Source organism: Nipponia nippon, unplaced genomic scaffold (assembly GCF_047370975.1).
Source record: "Nipponia nippon isolate SJK-2023a ecotype South Korea unplaced genomic scaffold, ASM4737097v1 scaffold_2, whole genome shotgun sequence".
NCBI lineage: Eukaryota > Metazoa > Chordata > Aves > Pelecaniformes > Threskiornithidae > Nipponia > Nipponia nippon.
In genome coordinates, this window is record NW_028262336.1 from 1,769,355 (window position 1) to 1,787,477 (window position 18,123).

General features: G+C 44.8%; 1 protein-coding gene across 2 annotated transcripts in view; it reads left to right on the forward strand.

The window, feature by feature from the left end:
* The first annotated feature begins 377 nt into the window (after window positions 1-377).
* MAN1A2 (mannosidase alpha class 1A member 2) overlaps window positions 378-18,123 on the forward strand; it is a 139,599-nt gene continuing 121,853 nt past the window's right edge. For both annotated transcript variants that reach the window (XR_015704951.1, XM_009460543.2), the window contains exon 1: window positions 378-700. Coding sequence is in view for 1 of the 2 variants with exons in the window: in XM_009460543.2 (XP_009458818.2) it covers window positions 393-700 (308 nt within the window). In the remaining variant the exon portion in view is untranslated. The remainder of the gene's footprint in view (window positions 701-18,123) is intronic.

Sequence of the window (18,123 nt, forward strand, 5' to 3'; positions counted from 1 at the left end):
GCTCCCGGCAGCCCGCTCGCCGCTGTCCCGCCGCCGAACGGCCGCGGAGCTCGGGGAGCGCCGCTGACCGGAGCCGCCCGCTCGGGCCCTGCCGGCCCCGGGGCGCGGGAGCGGGGCGCTGAGGTAGCGGGGCGGCCGCGCCCCGGCCCGAGCCCCCCGGCGGGGCGGGGGCGGTTGGGGCGGCGCGGCCCGGCCCCCCCCGCCTCCCCTCGGTTCGGCGGGCGAAGGCGGGACGCGGCCCGGCGCCCGCGGGGAGGATGGTGAAGCCGCCCCCGGCCCCCGCGGCGGGCCGGGAGGCGGCCGGGCCGAGCCGGGCCCGCGCCGGCGGGGCCGCCCCCCGCCGGGGCTGAGGGGCTGAGCCGCGGGCGGCGGGGGGGGTCGCGAGCGCCAGGATGACCGCTCCCGCCCTGCTGCCGCTCTCCGGGCGGAGGCTGCCCCCCCTCAGCCTGGGCGCCTCCGCCTTCCCCCACCACAGGGCTACCTTGAGACTCTCCGAAAAATTTATCCTGCTCCTTATTCTCAGTGCCTTCATCACCCTGTGCTTCGGGGCGTTCTTCTTCCTCCCCGACTCCTCGAAGCACAAGCGCTTTGACCTGGGCTTGGAGGATGTGCTCATTCCCCATGTGGACACCAGCAAAGGCGGCAAGAGCCTCGGCGGCTTCCTCATCCACGGGCAAGGGCACGATGAGCACCGGCACAGGTAGGTGCCTTCCTCGCCTCGCTGGCGGCGAGCAGGGGAGCGGGTGGAAGGGCGATGCGTGGAAACGGGTCCTCCCCGTGCCGCGCTCGCCCCTCTCTCCGACGTCCTCGCGTCTTCCCAACCCGCGCCAACTTCGCAGCGCTCGCCCGCTGTCCTCCGGCTGCCATATGTAGCGGTGGCTCCATGTTTTCCTTTCCAGCCTGAGTGTAGCCTTCTGGCTAGCGAGGATAAACACGAGCTCCCCTCCGGTGACTGATTTATTTTTCTCACCGTAGCCAATCCCCTGGGTCCGTCGTGGAAAAAAGGGGGTTAAGTTATGGCATTTGTGGAGACAGTGCAAGCGACCGAAAAACTGCTGCATCTTTTCTACAGCTTGTATGTGCTTACTCAAAACAGCTGCTTGTTGCTGAACAGCGTAGCGAGAACTTTGATCAGACGAAGACTTCGTGCTGCGACCCGGGGGCTGTCAGCCTGCGATGTGCAGGACACAGAACTAGCGTAGGTGGCATAATTGCCTTTTCTGGCCCTTAAAATCCCTTGTTATAGTGTTATTCCAGACAATTGGAGGTGCCGCTGGCTAAGTTGCCTTAATTGTGTTTGCCAGTGTAAAGAAATTGGAGATAAAATAGTAGTTGAGATGTCGTGCTGTTGATAGCTTTTTGGGGCCACCTAAAGCTTTGTGTAGTGCAAGCCTCTAAATGTTCAAGACTGGGTCATGTGAAGTTAAGCCTTCAAAACTGCGGTTCAAACACTTAAATGGGGGTTGTACAGTATGTTTGCTCCTAACGTACATTAGTTGCTTAAATCCTCCCCTGGTGCCTGGATCATAGCGAAGCCGACTGATCTGTCTTCACTGTCAAAGATGTGTAAAATGTGATGCTGACGGGTGATAAAATATATGCTCTTCGATACTCCAATTAGTAATACAGTGAAATTTAAAGACTGGTTACTTATGCTGATAGTATTTCTTTGAGAACAGTTCAAAATATATCCTGTTGACAGGATACAAGAATTATTGAAAGGTTATTTGTGCTAGCTTAAAAGGAGAGGGTATAATTGCCTCTTTTTATTAATCTGTTATAAAGACTGCCTGAATACTACAGTATTTTTCCTTAAGGCATCTTTGCTGTTGGATGTCTTGGGGCGCTTATCGTGAGCTCTTTCTCGCTAACTGAAAGGTCACAGATGCTGAATATTTAACAAGGGCTTCTGTCGTCTATGATGTTAATTGCTGGTGCGGTTAAATGTTGCACAAAACATAGGTTTAGACGCTCTCTAGTACGCCTTTGAAGTTCTCATCTTTCACTGTCTCTTTTGCGTGATCTTATATCTTAGCTTCCCCTGTCACTCTGGTACACGCAGTCAAAATCGGGTTCGGGAACAGAAGACAGGTGAAACAGAAAGAGCCGTTCAGCAGAAATTTTCGAAACTCCAGCTGTGACTGTTATACCTTGTGTTGCCCAGTAGATGGGCCGTAGAAAAAGGAGTTTCTTGATACTGGTAGCTCTGGAGCGATGCTCTTGATTAACCTACTGATGTGGGCCCTTTCCAGGTTTCCTCTTGAAGCGTAATTACCGAGGCTACAGCTTTAGTAACGATACGAACCACTTCTGTCGGTCATGTGTGGATAAGCAGTAACTTACAGCTGTCGGAGCTAAATGCATTTTGCTTGTTTGGGATCTGTTCTTAGAAGAAGCGGGTGTCCTGTCACCGGTTCCCTCTCCTGTGGTTCCTCCGTAAGCTACGAATGTGTGCGCCTCCCTTGCCCCCACCCAAAATGGTCCCTGTCACATACAGTTTTTTAGGGCCGCCTCTTGGGTTGTTATTTGAGCAAGAACAGATATTTTTCCTGATGTTTTAGCCCCGCAAACCACTGGATTACTCCATGTCTTAACTACTAAAAAAGCCTGCCTGCTTAACCTGCTTGTAAGACACTCGTGCGAATGCCACAATACGCGTTGTGAAGCAAGGTTGTGCGCTCTACCTCTGGAGCAACTTTTTTTTGCGTATTACCACGTAGCCTCATCAACAGGCTGTTTCCTAGCCTGGCGCCGATGTGGTGGCTGTTTTCCGTAAGGGAAAAACACCTGCTGCCGTTTTCAGTGCCGAGTTCCTGCTTCTGGATTGCAGGGCTGTTGACAGATGGTGTTTTGAGAAAGTAAAGGGTCTTCAGTAGTGAGTTCTAGATGACTTCTTATCTCAGTTGGGGATGAAAACCTTTGTTCGGCTGACTAGCAAGGAGCAATCAAGTGGCAGCTACTCTACAGGTGGTGTTTTTTGGATGGCACTGAGGAGTTACGGTGCAAAAAATCAGGAGAAAATAACGTACTGGTAATACAAGGGAAGATGCGGTCTAACATGTGAAGCGTGATGATGGATTGACAAGCTGTCTTTCCCAGAATTGGGGGACTTGGGAAGTAAGCAGATGCGAGGTTATTCATATGAAGTACGCACTTGATCGTGAAGTGACAGGTGTGTTGATTTAGTGACCAAAGAAAAGTTTCTTCTGTGAATGCTGGTATTGACCTCTCTCGAACAGTAAAAACTGCGTATCCTGGTTATGCTGCTCCCTTGGTGTGTGTATATATATATTTTAATGCTCGTTTTCCCCTACCCCTTAAATTTTGAGCTTTGTAGGCTGTTGGAGGATGTTGATATTTCTATCTTCTAGCAAAACGTAGCAATGATGAAGGTGGAGGGTTGTCATGCAGCCATGCTTTCGTGTTGGGTGTAAAACAACGGTTCTCACTGGACCTCTTCTGTATTCCTCACCTTGCTTTCCCACCTCTTCCCCTGGGCCCCCTTGACATTCCTGTCTGTTTTTATTATTGTTTCAGTGGTTATCCTTTGGCAACATTAACTTTACATCTTCCATGAACCTGGTTGTTTTTTTTTTTACTGCTCCTTCCCTTCTCCCCTTCCAGGCGGAAAAGGTGGGGGAACTCCCTTCCTGATGGTCTGTTCAAGAATTACAGTGTCCTTGCCTCTCATCCAAAGAAAAACAACTTTCTTGTACGAAGATGGTTAAAATCTGGAATAAAAGTGCAATTTCTATTTTGGGAAATGGATGGGCTGTAGTGCAAGTTAATGCTCCTTTTTAGCTGTTCCTTTCATGGGTAAGCGCTTCACCTGCACTTGCAGGGTCATGCATGGGGAATGGGTTAGCAATGTTGGAAAGGTGTACCACAAAATTTTGCCTCTGGGAGGAGGGAAGAGTGGGAAAGGCTAGTCCGGGACTTGTGAAGATATGTGCATATCCATGCTTTTTAAAAATTGATTTCACTTCCCAAAGATTAATTTCTTTCCATTTCAAATAGGATATTGCAGAGGTTCTGGAACGAGAGCAGCACGGTTTTGAAGACACATCTTGCCAAACAAACTTGTGTGTCACTTAAAATTTGTTGCATGGTTTTAGATAACTCACTTTTCCCAAACTTCTGCATCTCCCCTGCCACACAAAAACACTTAAGGTTGTTTCTCACTACCCACTTACTTTCCAGCTCTCTCAGGTATTTTATTCTTCAGTACCATGTCTGAAAAATAGCTTTGGAACCGAAACAGAACAGTCTTATGGTTTCTTGGCATCTAATGTAAATGAGTGAGAATGCAGATGCCCTGTAATCTCCTTGAATTATCAGATTTTTTAAATAAGATTATCTGTAATATGGAAATTGTGCAGACTTGTTTCTTTAATGATGTGTCAAGCAGCTGCTCTTTATATTCCTTGACAAAAGTTAAGATCATTTCTGTGGTAAAAGTACATTAATCTTAGAGGCAACGAATAATGTAATTTTATGAGCTCAAAGCTGCAAAGGCACTTTGTAACAGCACTTGGGCTACTGTTGTGCCAACAATTCAGTCCTTCAGAATTTGCAGAGCTGCATCTTCAGCTGCTGAATTCCTGTGTATTACTGCAAGTCATAATTCCTGCCTGTGCTAAAAAACCCCCAGACAACCCTCGTGTCGCCAGATTGATAGCAGGTGCCGCTAATACAACTGACCACCTCAACTGCCTTGGCCTCCAGGTGTGAGTAGGTATAGATCAGTGCAGATCATGCCTTTGACTTTGTTTCTGTGAAGCTAAGGGATATGGACTCCCGTGTTATGCGAAGATATAAGCTCAGCGCTCTGATATGACCAGTCAGCAGCTGTATGGCAATGGTCTAAAAGCGCTTTCTTCTGTTGCTCAATATAGGATTGTCTCTGTGGCCGTAGCAGCTGCTGTCTCTGCTCTTGGGGGGTGAAAGTAACAGAAATGATTCTGAAGGGCTTTCGGTCTTAATTTCTTCTTTTAAATCTTGCCTTTTTTTTTTTTTTAAGAACATGAAAGGCTTAATATGCTTCTTTTGAATACCTTTAGCTTCCCTGGTCTATATGACTTAATTAGCTGTAGTAGAAGTGGGCAGAGGAGATAATTTAACCTCTATTACTCAGTGGGATCAGTGTCTCCTGTCATCCTCTGCCGTGCCATCAAGGATAAAAGTGCATAAAACTCTTTGCTCTTCCTTCCCCACCTTTACTTGAGGCACAGCTCATTAGTGCAATTAAGAGTATTTGCTATTGTGATTCAGAGAACCTGTTTTTTCCCCTGAAAAATCAAGAGCCACTGTAGTGCCTGCGCCCCAACTCCTACTCTGTCCCATTTTTTGTTGATGAAATGGAGCCTGTCTTCAGAGCAGACTCCACAGTCTTCGTGGACTTTAAGCTGAGGTGCTTGATCTAGAAGCAAGGGGGTTTTTAGGGTGCAACGCGCAGGAGATGCAGGTCCTTGTGGTGGCGCCTGTGGTGTTGAAGAGGGCAGGAGCAGCGCGTTCCACGTCAGGGCTCAGAAACATCTCGCGTGTCTGGGGCAAAGGAGGAGCTGCCAGGTGTCAGCCTTCAGCGGTTGAAGCTATTGCAGGAGCGCTGCCCATCTTTATCTGGAGACTTTTCTCAGTTGGAGTTTTTAGTAGCCACGTGTCATTCTCTGTTCTGGACTCCGTTTTGAGAAGAGGCTTGAGAAATAACGTTGGTACTTGGAGATTTATAGAAATTTGATTTCCCTTGCTTTCCTCTGGAGTCCCCACATTATACCCTTAAACTCAATTTGAATTTCCCCTGAACCTGCTTGTATTATTTCTAAGGTTCTGCCGAAATTAGTGCATTATGCTGTAGGCTGAGAAATGCTTTCATCTTCGAGTTACAAAATGGAAATTGTAGACCATCTGTCTAGATGTCCTCCCTCCTCCCCCCCCATCTGCTGAGCAGCCTACATCATCCGTAGAGTGCTGCTTTCTTCAAGTTATCCTGCTGCACTCCAGTTTGTCAGAGTATTTCCTGAATTATGAAAGAGAGGAGTCGAGGGCTGGTGTTCTCCAGCTCTTATCCTTTCCAGTTAAAAACCAAAAAAGAAGTCTTAACTTGTTGGTTTTCTGCATGATCTACACTTTGTCTACATGCTGGAAAACAATCAGGCGTGGGAAAGCTGCAGAAAGTCTGCTGGCTGGATTTAGGCCAGCTAGTGGGTGGGAGGCAGTAGCACTTTGGTTCATTTGGAGTTTTGTAGATGAAAATCTCAAAAGGACGTTAGCATAAATGTGGGCTGTGTGATGATGGTAGCAGTGTAGGCAGTAGTAAGCAGCATGGCTAGTTGTGGGCACGTTGCACTGTAAGAGTGCTCCCATCTTCTGATCCTCTCCATTTCCTATAGTAAATACAAACATCTTGATCCTACTCATCTAGTTTGGAGTTACAGGTTTTCGCTTCCTTACAACAAATGTCTGTAAAACTAATTACAAGTTTGGTGACGCCACGCGTTGTACGCGTACGGGTTTTCATAAGTGAACTGAGACTGAATATGGGCAAAGAGGAAAAAATTTGTAACGGCCTTCTCCTCTCACGTCCTTCCCAAAGAAGCCCATGAAGTCCAAAACACAGTCAGTGCCTTTATTCCACCATCCCGCGCTTGCGTTATCGCAGCTCCCGGCGTGGAGGTCTGGCCTGGGGGGCAGGCGGCCGCCTCTCACGGGGGTCGTTCAGGTTGACGGTGTGGGAACTTGAGGGTACGCGTTCGGCTGTCGCTTGTGGGACTTGTTCTTTTCCCGTCGTTTCCAGTTGCAGGGTCAAGTGAGTGCTATCATCCGTCTCAATTCAGTAACTAGATTATTACTGAAATTCAGAGTTCTGTGGCAAGTTAACCGTTTGTGGGGAGAGGAGCGTTCAACAGCCCAGCAAGGTCGTGAGGCCAAGAAAGGGGAAAAATAAGCACCTTTCCCCTGCTGCCCCAAACCTTGAAATAAAAAGTCGGAGGGCTCTAAATGTCCTGTATGATTGTAACCTTTCCAAAGTACCTGCATTTACAATGGAGTTATTTACCTTTTATTTGATCAATATGATTTCTGCTGTTCATCTTCAAATTCAACAAATAGATTTTACTTTATTATCTTATTGTATTGAGAGAGAATACACTTATTCACGGCGGGGGGGGGGAGTACTGGGAAAAGCTTTGGGAACTGCTAAGTGCTTGTAATACATGTTTGCTCATAAAATTTGTAGGCTTTTAATTCCTTTTGTCTTTATGTTGTCTAATCTAGTGTCCTGTACAGAGAATATTATGTACCTTCATCCATTTACTCAAAGAATTAGAGGCTGTGAAATTTTTGAGATTTTCAAATACTAAATAATACAAAATAAGGGACATAATTTTCCCTGGTAGCTTCCATTTGTGTTTTTTTGAGTACCCAAGACTGGTGTTTCTAAAATTAAAAAAAAAAAAAGAATTGAAAAGATATATTGTAGGTTATTTATTAACCTTCTCTTCTAAGCTAGAGACTGCTTTTTAAAGGTATCTTTGGCCTCGTCTCCTGAGCAAACAAGGTTTCCGTGGCTGTGCTGTGTGTTCACCTGCAGCGCGGGCTGACCCCGTTCTGTTCTCTATTCCCTGTCTCCCCGTAACATCTATCAGCAGCAAAGGGTGACCTGTCAAAATAAGTACGTTTCTATATTTTGTGCATATTGGTGCTGGGTGAAAGAGAAGGACCTCAATGAGGGACAGTGCTGAAGGAAGAACCACAGCTACGAGCCCAGGAGTCATTTGGGATGCTTGGTCCGCTGCTAGTCGCTCCGCAGAGGTGTGACTCCGAACCCGCCGCAGCACGTGTCCCCTGTCCTTTGCTGGTCGCTGGAGGAGGGTGGTTGGAAAGGAACGCTGTGGCAGGAGAGAGCTGGGTTTTACGGGATGCCAGTAGTGATGGGGTGCGTTACCGAGGTGGTAGGAGACATTGGGGCAGAAAGCTAAAGGCCGTTGATGTAGGAAACATGGGGCTATGCTATTTCTGCTCCTTACGGGATTTATTTGCCCAAACGTTGAAACGTATTTAGGATTCTGTCTTGCCGCCTTCATTTTTTTTAACTATTCTTATGATGCAAACCCATGAACTGGATTACCTTGCATTTGGTATTCAGCATTATTTTTATTAATGTTTTCTGTGCTTTCTTACTTGTTAGTCACTGCTTAAACCACCAGCGGATTTTGTGAATGCTTCCCCAGCTCCTTGCCATAGTGCTGCCGTCGAGGCTTACAATGGACAGGCCGCTATTTTCCATGGTTGTGTTTGAGACAGCACGTTTGAGGTTTTCATTTGGCTTTGCATTATGCAATCTGATCAGTATGGCGTGAGCAAAATTACAGCTTTGAGGGAGTGCATGTGATGAAAGTATTCTCCTCTTGTATAAAGATTTAAGAGCTCTTCAGTGCGATTACCTTGTGTCTATTAACGCCAGCATGCAGAAATGTCAATTTTCACATTTAATGTGTGCTGGTAGCAACTTGGAAGACTTTTGCAAGATGACATTCATCTCAGGTGAGGTTTAGCACTGCTTGTAGGTCAGCAAGGCATTTGAAGTTTGCACAGGCAAGCTGCATAAGTAGTTTCTCCCTCTCGGTAATTTGGTACCATTTTTCTCCGGGACCTGCTGACATGTTTTAACTGCTGAAGCATAGAGTCAGGCCACTTATGAGCAAGCGACTGTCAGTGGTAAATCACTTTTTGCTTTTTTTACGGTAAATCCGTTTTACTTTTTATTGGATCAAACTGAGCGTGCTCACAAAGGGTAAGAAAAACATCTCGTCTGTGGGAGCAGCATATCCCTTAAATCCTTCAGCGGGAAGGGGAAGATCGCGTCTGCCATGTTCTTGCTCTGAATATCCTGCCGGATACGTAAACTTGTGCGGAATACACTGGGTTGTACTCGTCGTTTAGGTTCTTTGGCTAGTAAGAGTAGCTTACGGCATGTGCTGTTTCCTCAGCAGATTTTTCTGGATATGTTGCTATCTTTACAAATACTTGGAGTGCTAGTTACTAATTTCCCTATGCGAGTTAGGGGATCTGCTTTTGCTCCAGAATACTTGCATCCTTTCTGTAGTATATTTAAAAAAATTATAACCCAGAGCTGACTTTCTGGACCGCAAACTTCCTGCTTGTTTTCGTTACTTTTATGAAATAAAATTTGCTCTATGTTTTATAAACAAAACTTGAAAAAACACCCACCACTCTCTGGGCTTGTTTGAGATGGCAAAAGTAGCGGGAAGGATGCCTCTTAGGGAAGAGGGGAGTTATTTTCCTGGATAAGATACAATATTCTCCCTCCCCTCCTTTTTTTTCCCAAAGAAAGAGAAAATTCAGTCCTGAAAAAAAGATAATGTGAACTAGTTTGGCTAAGAACCAGGTTTCTAGTGGCCTTTTTAAATCTCTTGTTAATCAGGTTTATCTTGGAAACACTGAAGAATGTTTAATTCTAAACTTAATAATTGCAGATGATGCAAGCATGTGTCTGTTTTCTCAGTGCTATAATCACACATCCTTAGTTTCCTAAAGGCATCTGTTTCGCTGTCGTTGGCTTCTATTTGAGTGGAAAGCGTTCTCCAAATTATTAAGTAACGCATGTATTGAATTCTGAATTGCAATGCACAGTCTTCTGGAGAAGAAAATACTGCAGAGAGGCAAGTTCTTCTGCATCATGGAGTTCTGGTGTTATAAAGGAATTCAAATTTCTACTTTTGTGAACAGTTCCACGTTCTCGAGACAGCGGAATCCATGGCAATTAAAATATTAATGGGTCTGTGAAGCAGCCATTTTCCAGTAAATGGGAAAAATCAAAACAAATGAGAAATAGTGCGAAGAATTAAACAAATTTTTAACGGCAGTTTTATCACTGTATCTTGCACGTTATTTTAACCAGTTGTTGTTACTCTAAACTGTTAAAAATACGGATTTAGGTACTTAAAAACAGTCAACTTGGATCTACTAACTGTTATACTTGCTAAGTTGGTCCAGATCAGTGCAGTGAAAAGTTCAGAGTATGAATGTTATGCCTGTTTCTACGCGAAATGAATTACTAATTCATGGCCCAGATGATTGAAGGGAACTTAACTGCACTGCAATAACTGTCACCCTGATGGCTGAGAATTATTATTATTTTTTTTTTTTTTTAGTTTTATATCATGTCTGGGAACTTTCTCATATCAAGGGACTGATACCTATGGAACGGTACCAAGGTACCTGTATATGTGATAACTATAAACTGCTCAGTGAAGCGGATATTCAGTTGTCACTGCTGTCGTTTCAGGACTTGCACGTGGAACTTTAAAACCAAGGGCTAAGGAGGTGACTGATGTTCTACTGGGAGTTTTTATAAATAACTTCTGTAATGAACTTGGTTCGGGTTTTTCTTGTAGTGGTATTGGTGAACGGAACGATTGGGAATCATTCAAAGTTGTATTGGTAACCAAAGGAAGCTCTTTTTATAAAAACAACTCCGAAACCCACCAAAAAACCCTACCCAAAACCAAACAACACCCCCCCCCCCCCGTCACCCCATCATTCTTGGTATTGCTTGATGTTAACAACAACAACAACAAACCAGCGATGGATAGGAACCTGGAATCTTTCTGGCTGGCTTTTGCCCAGTCCTGTGTTGGCATTGCAGCATTTGATAGCGGCTTGCCGGCCAGAGTAGGTGATGGGAACAGTTCATGGACTCAAAGTCAAATGCCTAATGGTGACTTTATTCTTGTGTGTGTGAAACAACAGAGTTCTTGAGATTGTGTTACTAACACTACCTGTGAATCCCCGGTCCTTGGTTTGCTCTGGTTTTTATACATCTGTAGTCTTTTGATATGTTTATTTTGGCTTCTGTAAATCACTTGTGCACTAATTTTATTCAGATGGATATGCTATTGCAGTTACGCATAGTCGTTTGCTCGACACCCCCTCTCCCCTCTTTAGACATAATTTTCTCAGAATAGCATCTGGCCGTCACACTGCAGAGAGACTAGATCATCCAGTTTACTGCTATTACAAAGAAAAATGAGGCTTGACATATTCGTGTCAATTTGGCAAGATGCCCGAGTCATTATGCTCAATGAAATATGTGACGTTTCAAGTGGTAATGTAACCTGCAGGAACGCTTGCAGGAGAAACTTAAGGCACGGCAAAGAAAACGCCGCCTCTACTTGGGCTGGGAGGCTCAGATGGTGACACAAGTCACCCCATCAATCCCCAGCATGAGATTGCGACTTAGTCTGTTGAGGTATGTAATTGTATTCGAAATTTTTCGTACTCTGGAATTTGCTGGTGGTGATCCTGGGAAAATTTAAAGTGCCTTTTGAGTTTAAAAGGAAAAAAACAAACCAAGGAAATATCTATGGAGCTTCCTTTCACACAGTCACAAGTAAACAAACCAACAACCAGCCCGAACTCCAAAGCGGTGTGTATAGTTTTCGAGTAAGTCGTAATTACTTGCTGTTTTTTGGTTCCCTAGCAAGTTTGTTTTCAACCTTCCTGGGTTCATAGTATGGAAGTTTTAGAAAAAGACAAACTATGTAATATTGCCTAGCGTTCTTGTAACTAGAACATATGTGGAAGCATAAAACATGAAAATATTCCTTAAATTTGATACTTACCAAATTCATTTTTCTATCTGACTTCTGTTAATAAGAAAAAACTTCTGGAACCTGTGCAGACTGTACGTAGAGTTCTTCCAAGCTGCTTGAAAAATTGCCTTAAACTGCATCAGCCATAACCTTGCCCTGCCAGCTTTCAGGTGGGTTCAATAATGCTTAAAATAGAGTGCCTTTTGAGTTTCAGAAAGCCTTATATTTACATCAAACTGTTCAAAAACATTCGTGGCAGATGGTTTTTCGTTTCATATTTTATTTTCAGTTTCTGCTCTACCTCTCCTTTTTATAAAACTGGTCACTTATTTTTAGCAATTTGACCCGCCTGTTTCCAGTTCAGTGCTCACCAGTTGAAATAAGAGGGCTGCGAAGGTGGTAGGTGCTCTCCAACGGCTGCGGAGTCCGGGACGCCTAAACCAGCATCCCCATCTCTGCTGCGTGGAGATGGGAAGGCTGGGAGGGGAGGGAAGGGCAGGAGGAGTTGGATGGAAGCGTAACCCAGGGGTTTTGCTTGCGTTCCTCTGTGCCATGCTGTTGTTCAGATCCCAGATAGCCCAGCTAACCCCCAAAGGCTGCTGAAACCCAGTGTGGCGGCAGGTGGCTAATACTGCCGCCTCTTCTTTTAACCCATTGAGAATGGCTGAACTTTAACTTCTGAGAAGCAAGAGTAAATAAAAGCCTCCATAAAACTTCAGTAAATCCTCAAGAAGGGAAGCTGCGTTAGGCTTTGACAGCCATTTTAAATACCATCTTTTGTGTTCTTTATTTTTTCTCCCATCTCTACTTTCTGGAATCCAAAATGGTGATGACTGAAGGTGACGTAATGTTTATAGGGGAGGGAATTAAGCTTCCATTTCCTGAGTCTGAGTGCTTGATTTTGCAGCACCTTTACTTTAGGGTTGGAAAGAATTTCCAATACGAACTTCCATGCATGACGATGGCTGCAAGGATGTGACCTTTTGCCACAGCATTAATCTTCAGAAATAGAGTCTTTCTCTATGAAATTGCCATGGGTATGTGTTTGGCATCTTCCAGCATACACAGAGGTGGTTCACGCAGGAGATACGCAGCAATTATTTGCTGGCTCATGCAGAGAGCCTAGCCAGTTAGCCCATTTACTGAGGATTAATGTGCTTACCAGCTCGATGAGTTCCCTGCTGGCCTGGAAGGTGTAAGGTAGGAGAATATCAGCCTCCGTTGATTCTTGGAGTGGATTGATTCTTCATCTTGCTGAGTCAACGTATTCCAACTCCACTTTTTTTTCTCAGATTCTATGCCTTTTTAAGTCAATGTTTTTCTCTTGAATTCAGTTAGTGTCTCAGCAGTTTCACTCTTTTTCTTACCTTTTGTGGCTTACAGCCGTGAGAGTGTCCTCTCAGAACGTAGCAGTTTGGTTTTGGTGGAGCTGAGCCCAAGCTCACACTGGACTTTGGGTCGTAAAGAGTTGAGTCTCTTGTTTTGGTGATCTTGGGACTGCATGCTTGTTTTCTCTGGACCAGTATGTTTGAAACTATTGGGTCTGAACTTCTCAAAATAAACATGATTTTGTTGCCTGCAGCCAGTGAAGGAAAGAGTTGTGGGTTGCTTTCTAGTTCCAGAGTTTCCATGAGTCAAATCAACAATGTTATCCTGTTTGAGTCATCTCTCTCTCAATTATGTACTGTTATATTATGGATAAGATATTTGTTAGGGAAACGACCTCTTTTTCATGAAAAAGAGGTAAGGAAGTTGCCATAATCATTTGAGCTAATGAAACAGACTTTAATCTTATGACTACAACTGTCTGTGAGCTGTGTCTTGTTGCTGGGGAATTTAGAAAGCTGACTACGGCGGTGGTGGAGAAGGAAGAAATTTGACTTTACGTGCTGGATGTATATGTGACTGTATTAAGCGCATCAACAGAGGAAGACAACACAGCGGGTACTATGTACTGTTTATAAAGCTATCCAAAAAATCTGAGATTCTGTTGATGAAGACAATTCAAAGATCAAGTCGCTGAGACGTTTTATATCCCCAGCTCTTTCCGTAGTTTTAGATTCATGTTCTGGGCTACAGTACTTCAGTGTATTTTCTGTCTTGGTGACATCAAGAGTAGTTTGTGTCCAACTCATCTGTTGTGGCATACATCTAAAGCCTGTATATGTAGCCTGTAAAACATTTTAATCCTAAAGTATTTCACTGATACTGCAAATAGCACGGATAGCTGTTAATCAGCATTTCATTGCTTTAGTTTAATCTTTTAATTTTATCATAGGTTTATGAAAAACATCCATGATAGCTCTAGACATACATACTAGATGTACTACTAGTACTACTGTACTAGAGTTCTAGGTGTATATACTACTGAAACTTTGCTCATTTTCTGTGTTTTGTTTCACTTCTTGTATCCTGACAATATTTTTATCGCAGATGTATATGAACAAAGATCTGCTTAGCAGTTCCCGAAGAATGCCAAGTCATCTTTAGCTGACTGAATCGTAATGTGTAAGAGTAGTTTAATCATCACATTTTCTTCTTTTATACGTTTTTTTTTTCATTCTGTTGCATTTACCGTCGTGGTGCTGACATCCTTACCTTGTTTATGGTCAGTCATTCCTTAGGCTACGTGCTGGACTTCACTAATCTAGTTGGCTGTCAACAATATTGTTTACTCAGTTGGGAAGGTGTCTTTTTCAGAGTGAAGCTCATCACTCATATTCTCTGCAGTTTGCTCATACATGAGGAAACTCCACTGCATAATTTATGGTAATGATATCTACATCTTTGAAGGTATGCAGAAGCTGTCTGGCCATGGTCCTGGGCAACTGGCTCTAGGTGGCCCTGCTTGAGCAGATGACCTCCAGAGATCCCTTCCCACCTCGGCCAGTCTGTGATTCTGTGATGGGGACTGTATTCTCTTCTGACATGCAGAAACCTGCTTTCCCTGATCATAAGTGTGCTGAGTAGTGTGAGCCTTGCATTATTACATTTTTTTGGGTGTGGAGTTACTGATCCAGTGTTGCTTTTCTGGCCTTTTTTAAAAGGAAAAGACCCCCAACACCCAATTATCTGTCTCTTGAATCAAAATAGTGTAATTTATTAGCAGGGTGGATTATTTTAATGTGGAAACTTACTAAAAGCACCTGGAAGGCTAAATAATTTGTCACACAGTTCTCTTTCATCCTCTGCTTTATTGACAAGATTAAAGAACTTTGGGAGTAATGAGAGACAGTTTTGCTCTGTGGAACAGTGCAGATTAGACCATACGTCATGATTTCCAGGTATTTTGTTGCTCTATCTTCAGTTACTGTTTTGGCTGATTTGCCAAGTAGAGACATACAAAGCTTTGCTCTTCTTTCCTTCTAACCAGTCCCAGCGGTGCTGTATGGGAGAAGAACTTTTATAGAGTATTTCTATTTTAATTAATCCGATAGTACTGTTAAATTATATCCACCCTGCAGTCTGTGTCCTCTTACACAAAAACCTTTTGAATCACAGTATAAGTGCTATATATATTTTGGGTTTTTTTCCCCTGAAATAAGTAAGGACTGTGTTTAACAACAGAACATTGCCTGCAGCTCCTGTCCCATCTCGGTTTTTCTCACGACATGTCACAAAATACCTTCTGAAAGCTATTGATATTCTGAGACTGAGTTCAAATTGTGGTTGTGGTTTTTTTTTTTTCTTCCCCGTTGTTGCCCCATAATTCTTCCAGTTTCTGTGAAGCAAGACTACATTTTAAACTGCGGCCAGGTAGAGGGAAGGGAGCGCTGATGCCTGGTGTGATCCTGCCGGTCCCGTGGGGCAAGGAGCCGATCTGTGTCTTTCAGACAAACGGAACGCTGCTCCCGTGCCACGGCGAGGCCAACGGACTAGCACCGATGCTGTGTTAGCCAGGAGGGTTGTGCACAGCTGCGCCTTGGTGGCGAGAGGAGCAAGTCAAGAGAAATTGCTGTAGGCCTGTGTTTGGACTAAGCTGCACACCCTTAGTAATGTCGTTGCCCTGTAACGAAGAGCTCGTATCAGTCTCATACAGTAGATCCCAGGGTTTGCCCCGTCCTCTTCCTCTTCAAGCTCTTTGCCATACAACATTTTAGTGCGTGGCTTATGGAGCCATGCATATTGACTGCTATTCTTATTTTAAACACATTGATATACAGGTATCAATTTACCATATAGCTGTATGGTAACAGTTCTAGGCGGAGGAGGAAGATGAGTCTGAGCAGTACGTGTGAACTTCCAATAGGATATTTAAAGCGCTGTTGCTTCTGGGATGTGCAAAGCGACTCCGGCTGGGTGAGTGAAATAGCATTATGGAAGTGTGGTAGCTTGTGTCGACAGAACATCTGTGTGAGGGAAGTCGCTTCCTTGCAGCGCTGTAGGACCTGCCAGAGGGTTTCCCATGCAGAGAAGTCTGCTACCATCTGCTTACCTGAAAGTTTGCCATCTCTGAGGCTACGTGATGCGCTATTTGCTGCTCTCACTTTGCAATAGCCTTTCTCTCTTTATGTGTATTTTTGCTGTCAACTTAATTATATTTAAACAATTGAGAATGTTTAGACTAAGACCATACTAATATCATGGCTATGGGTTTAAATCGCTTGCTTTCCCCAGCTGTTTTTCTTCAGCTGGTGAGAGTCTTGGGGTTTACTGTTGGAGGTCAGGCTGCCGAGAAGACTCATGGTGTAAAAGGAGGGAGCTACCATACTCACTGTGGTCCCCCTTTTGAACGCAGACATCGGGAAGAAGGCATCGCTTCAGTTAATGTAATTCTCGTTTTTCCAGTATAGGGGGTGGGGAAAAGGGAAAGAAGTGCCTGATCAGAGACAGGAACCTGGAGGGGGACATTGAGGCAGGGCTTGCAGAGGGCCCTGGTGGTAGTGAGGAGCAGCAATTAATTTCTTTCTGTGGAAGCTGGAGATGGGAACTGCACACAGAACAAAATAAAAGGGGGTGGGATGACTGTGAAATAGTGCCTTTTGCTTTCTTCCCCTTTTTCCCTAGGTAGAAAAAGATCGGCATTGTTTGAGGTATGAGAAGAGGTGGGCATTGGCCAAGTGAGATATCAAAGACTAATCAAAGTGGCCTTGGATAGAGGAGACACCTGAAGCAAGTTGGTGCTCAGTAAGGCATAAATAAAATTTAGGATGGTAGGGAGTGACTCTTATTCAGTGGAGGAAGCAATATCATTAAGATAACCTGGAGGAGAGGAAACCATATGGCTGAGTGAGGGGGCAGAGGTGATGGTGGGGAAGGGAGTGACTGGGGTTAATGTTCGTGTTAGTGTGTGTGCAGAAAACACGATCTTTACAGCTTGGGCTCTAATTTTGAGGTCCCTGAATGTGCGGGTCTGTAACACTTGAAGCTCACGTCCTGTTCTGCTGTGTCCTCAACCATTTAATCTTGCCTATATCTTTGCCCCAACAGCAGTGTTTGGGCAGTCAGCCAGTTAGGAGATGTGATTTGGCCTGAAGTGATGGGTGATTTTTCAGCTGGCTCAGCTCACCACAGGCTGACTGGCTTGCTGCCTGGTCTCCTGGGTACCAGCATAAGGAGTAAGGGAGCTTGTTTCTGTAGGGCAACTAAAGCCCTGAAACTTAAAGAACGATTTGCACAGAGATGGTGACCAACACAAGATGTACAGAGTTATAATATCTTTTATTACATAAAACAGTATTCCAGCTATTATTGTTGATCGTATTATTAACGCTGCAGTCATACACAACCAATCTGTAACCTAGTAAATCAGGAGCATGTGTGGACATCAAGCATCTTGCACATGCTAGTTGACTTGTTTCTAGAGAACCACTGATTTTCTGGCCATCAGTGCCTCACTGCAGCGACGCCAGGAAAGCCGTGTCCTGTGCACTGTCTGGCTGGTGATCAGGAGAGGGGATCCGTGCTGACAGTGGGCGACTCTTACTCATCCAGGGATGAGCCCACACAGATGGGCTTCTCCACCTCGAGCATACGGTGAAGGTGGTGCCGTTTCCTCGCCGACTGGAAGTTGGGTCTGCAGTTGGGTCCCTTCTGAGTTGGTCAGAACTTCCCGAAGCTTCACCTGCCACGGCTTGTGCTTGCGTTGGTGATCTCTGCTCTAGGGCTTGTGTGGGTTGTCCAGTCAGTTCATTTGTCTCACCGTCATTTTATCCAGTAGTCCTCAGCTTCCAGCAGATCCTTGCCTTATTACTGCTGCCTTTGACTGTTTACTTCCAAGCTCTACAGTTAGTTTCATTTCTTGGTATACTAGTCAACGCTACAATTTACACATTTGTCTCTGGCAGGCTCTGTTAAGGGAGGGCTGCGTGGACTCTTTTGTAGAGGGAAGATTGCTCCTGCTTCTTTACCCGTGTTAGCTTTGGCTGTCATCTGACCCCACCATCGGCTAATTCAGGGAGCTAACCCCATGCAAAAAGCCTCGGAACAAACAAGTGTCCAGGAGAGCACTGCCAAGCCCCCATGTAGCCTACTGTGGTAAGGCCCTCCATCAGTTCACCAGCCGCTGACA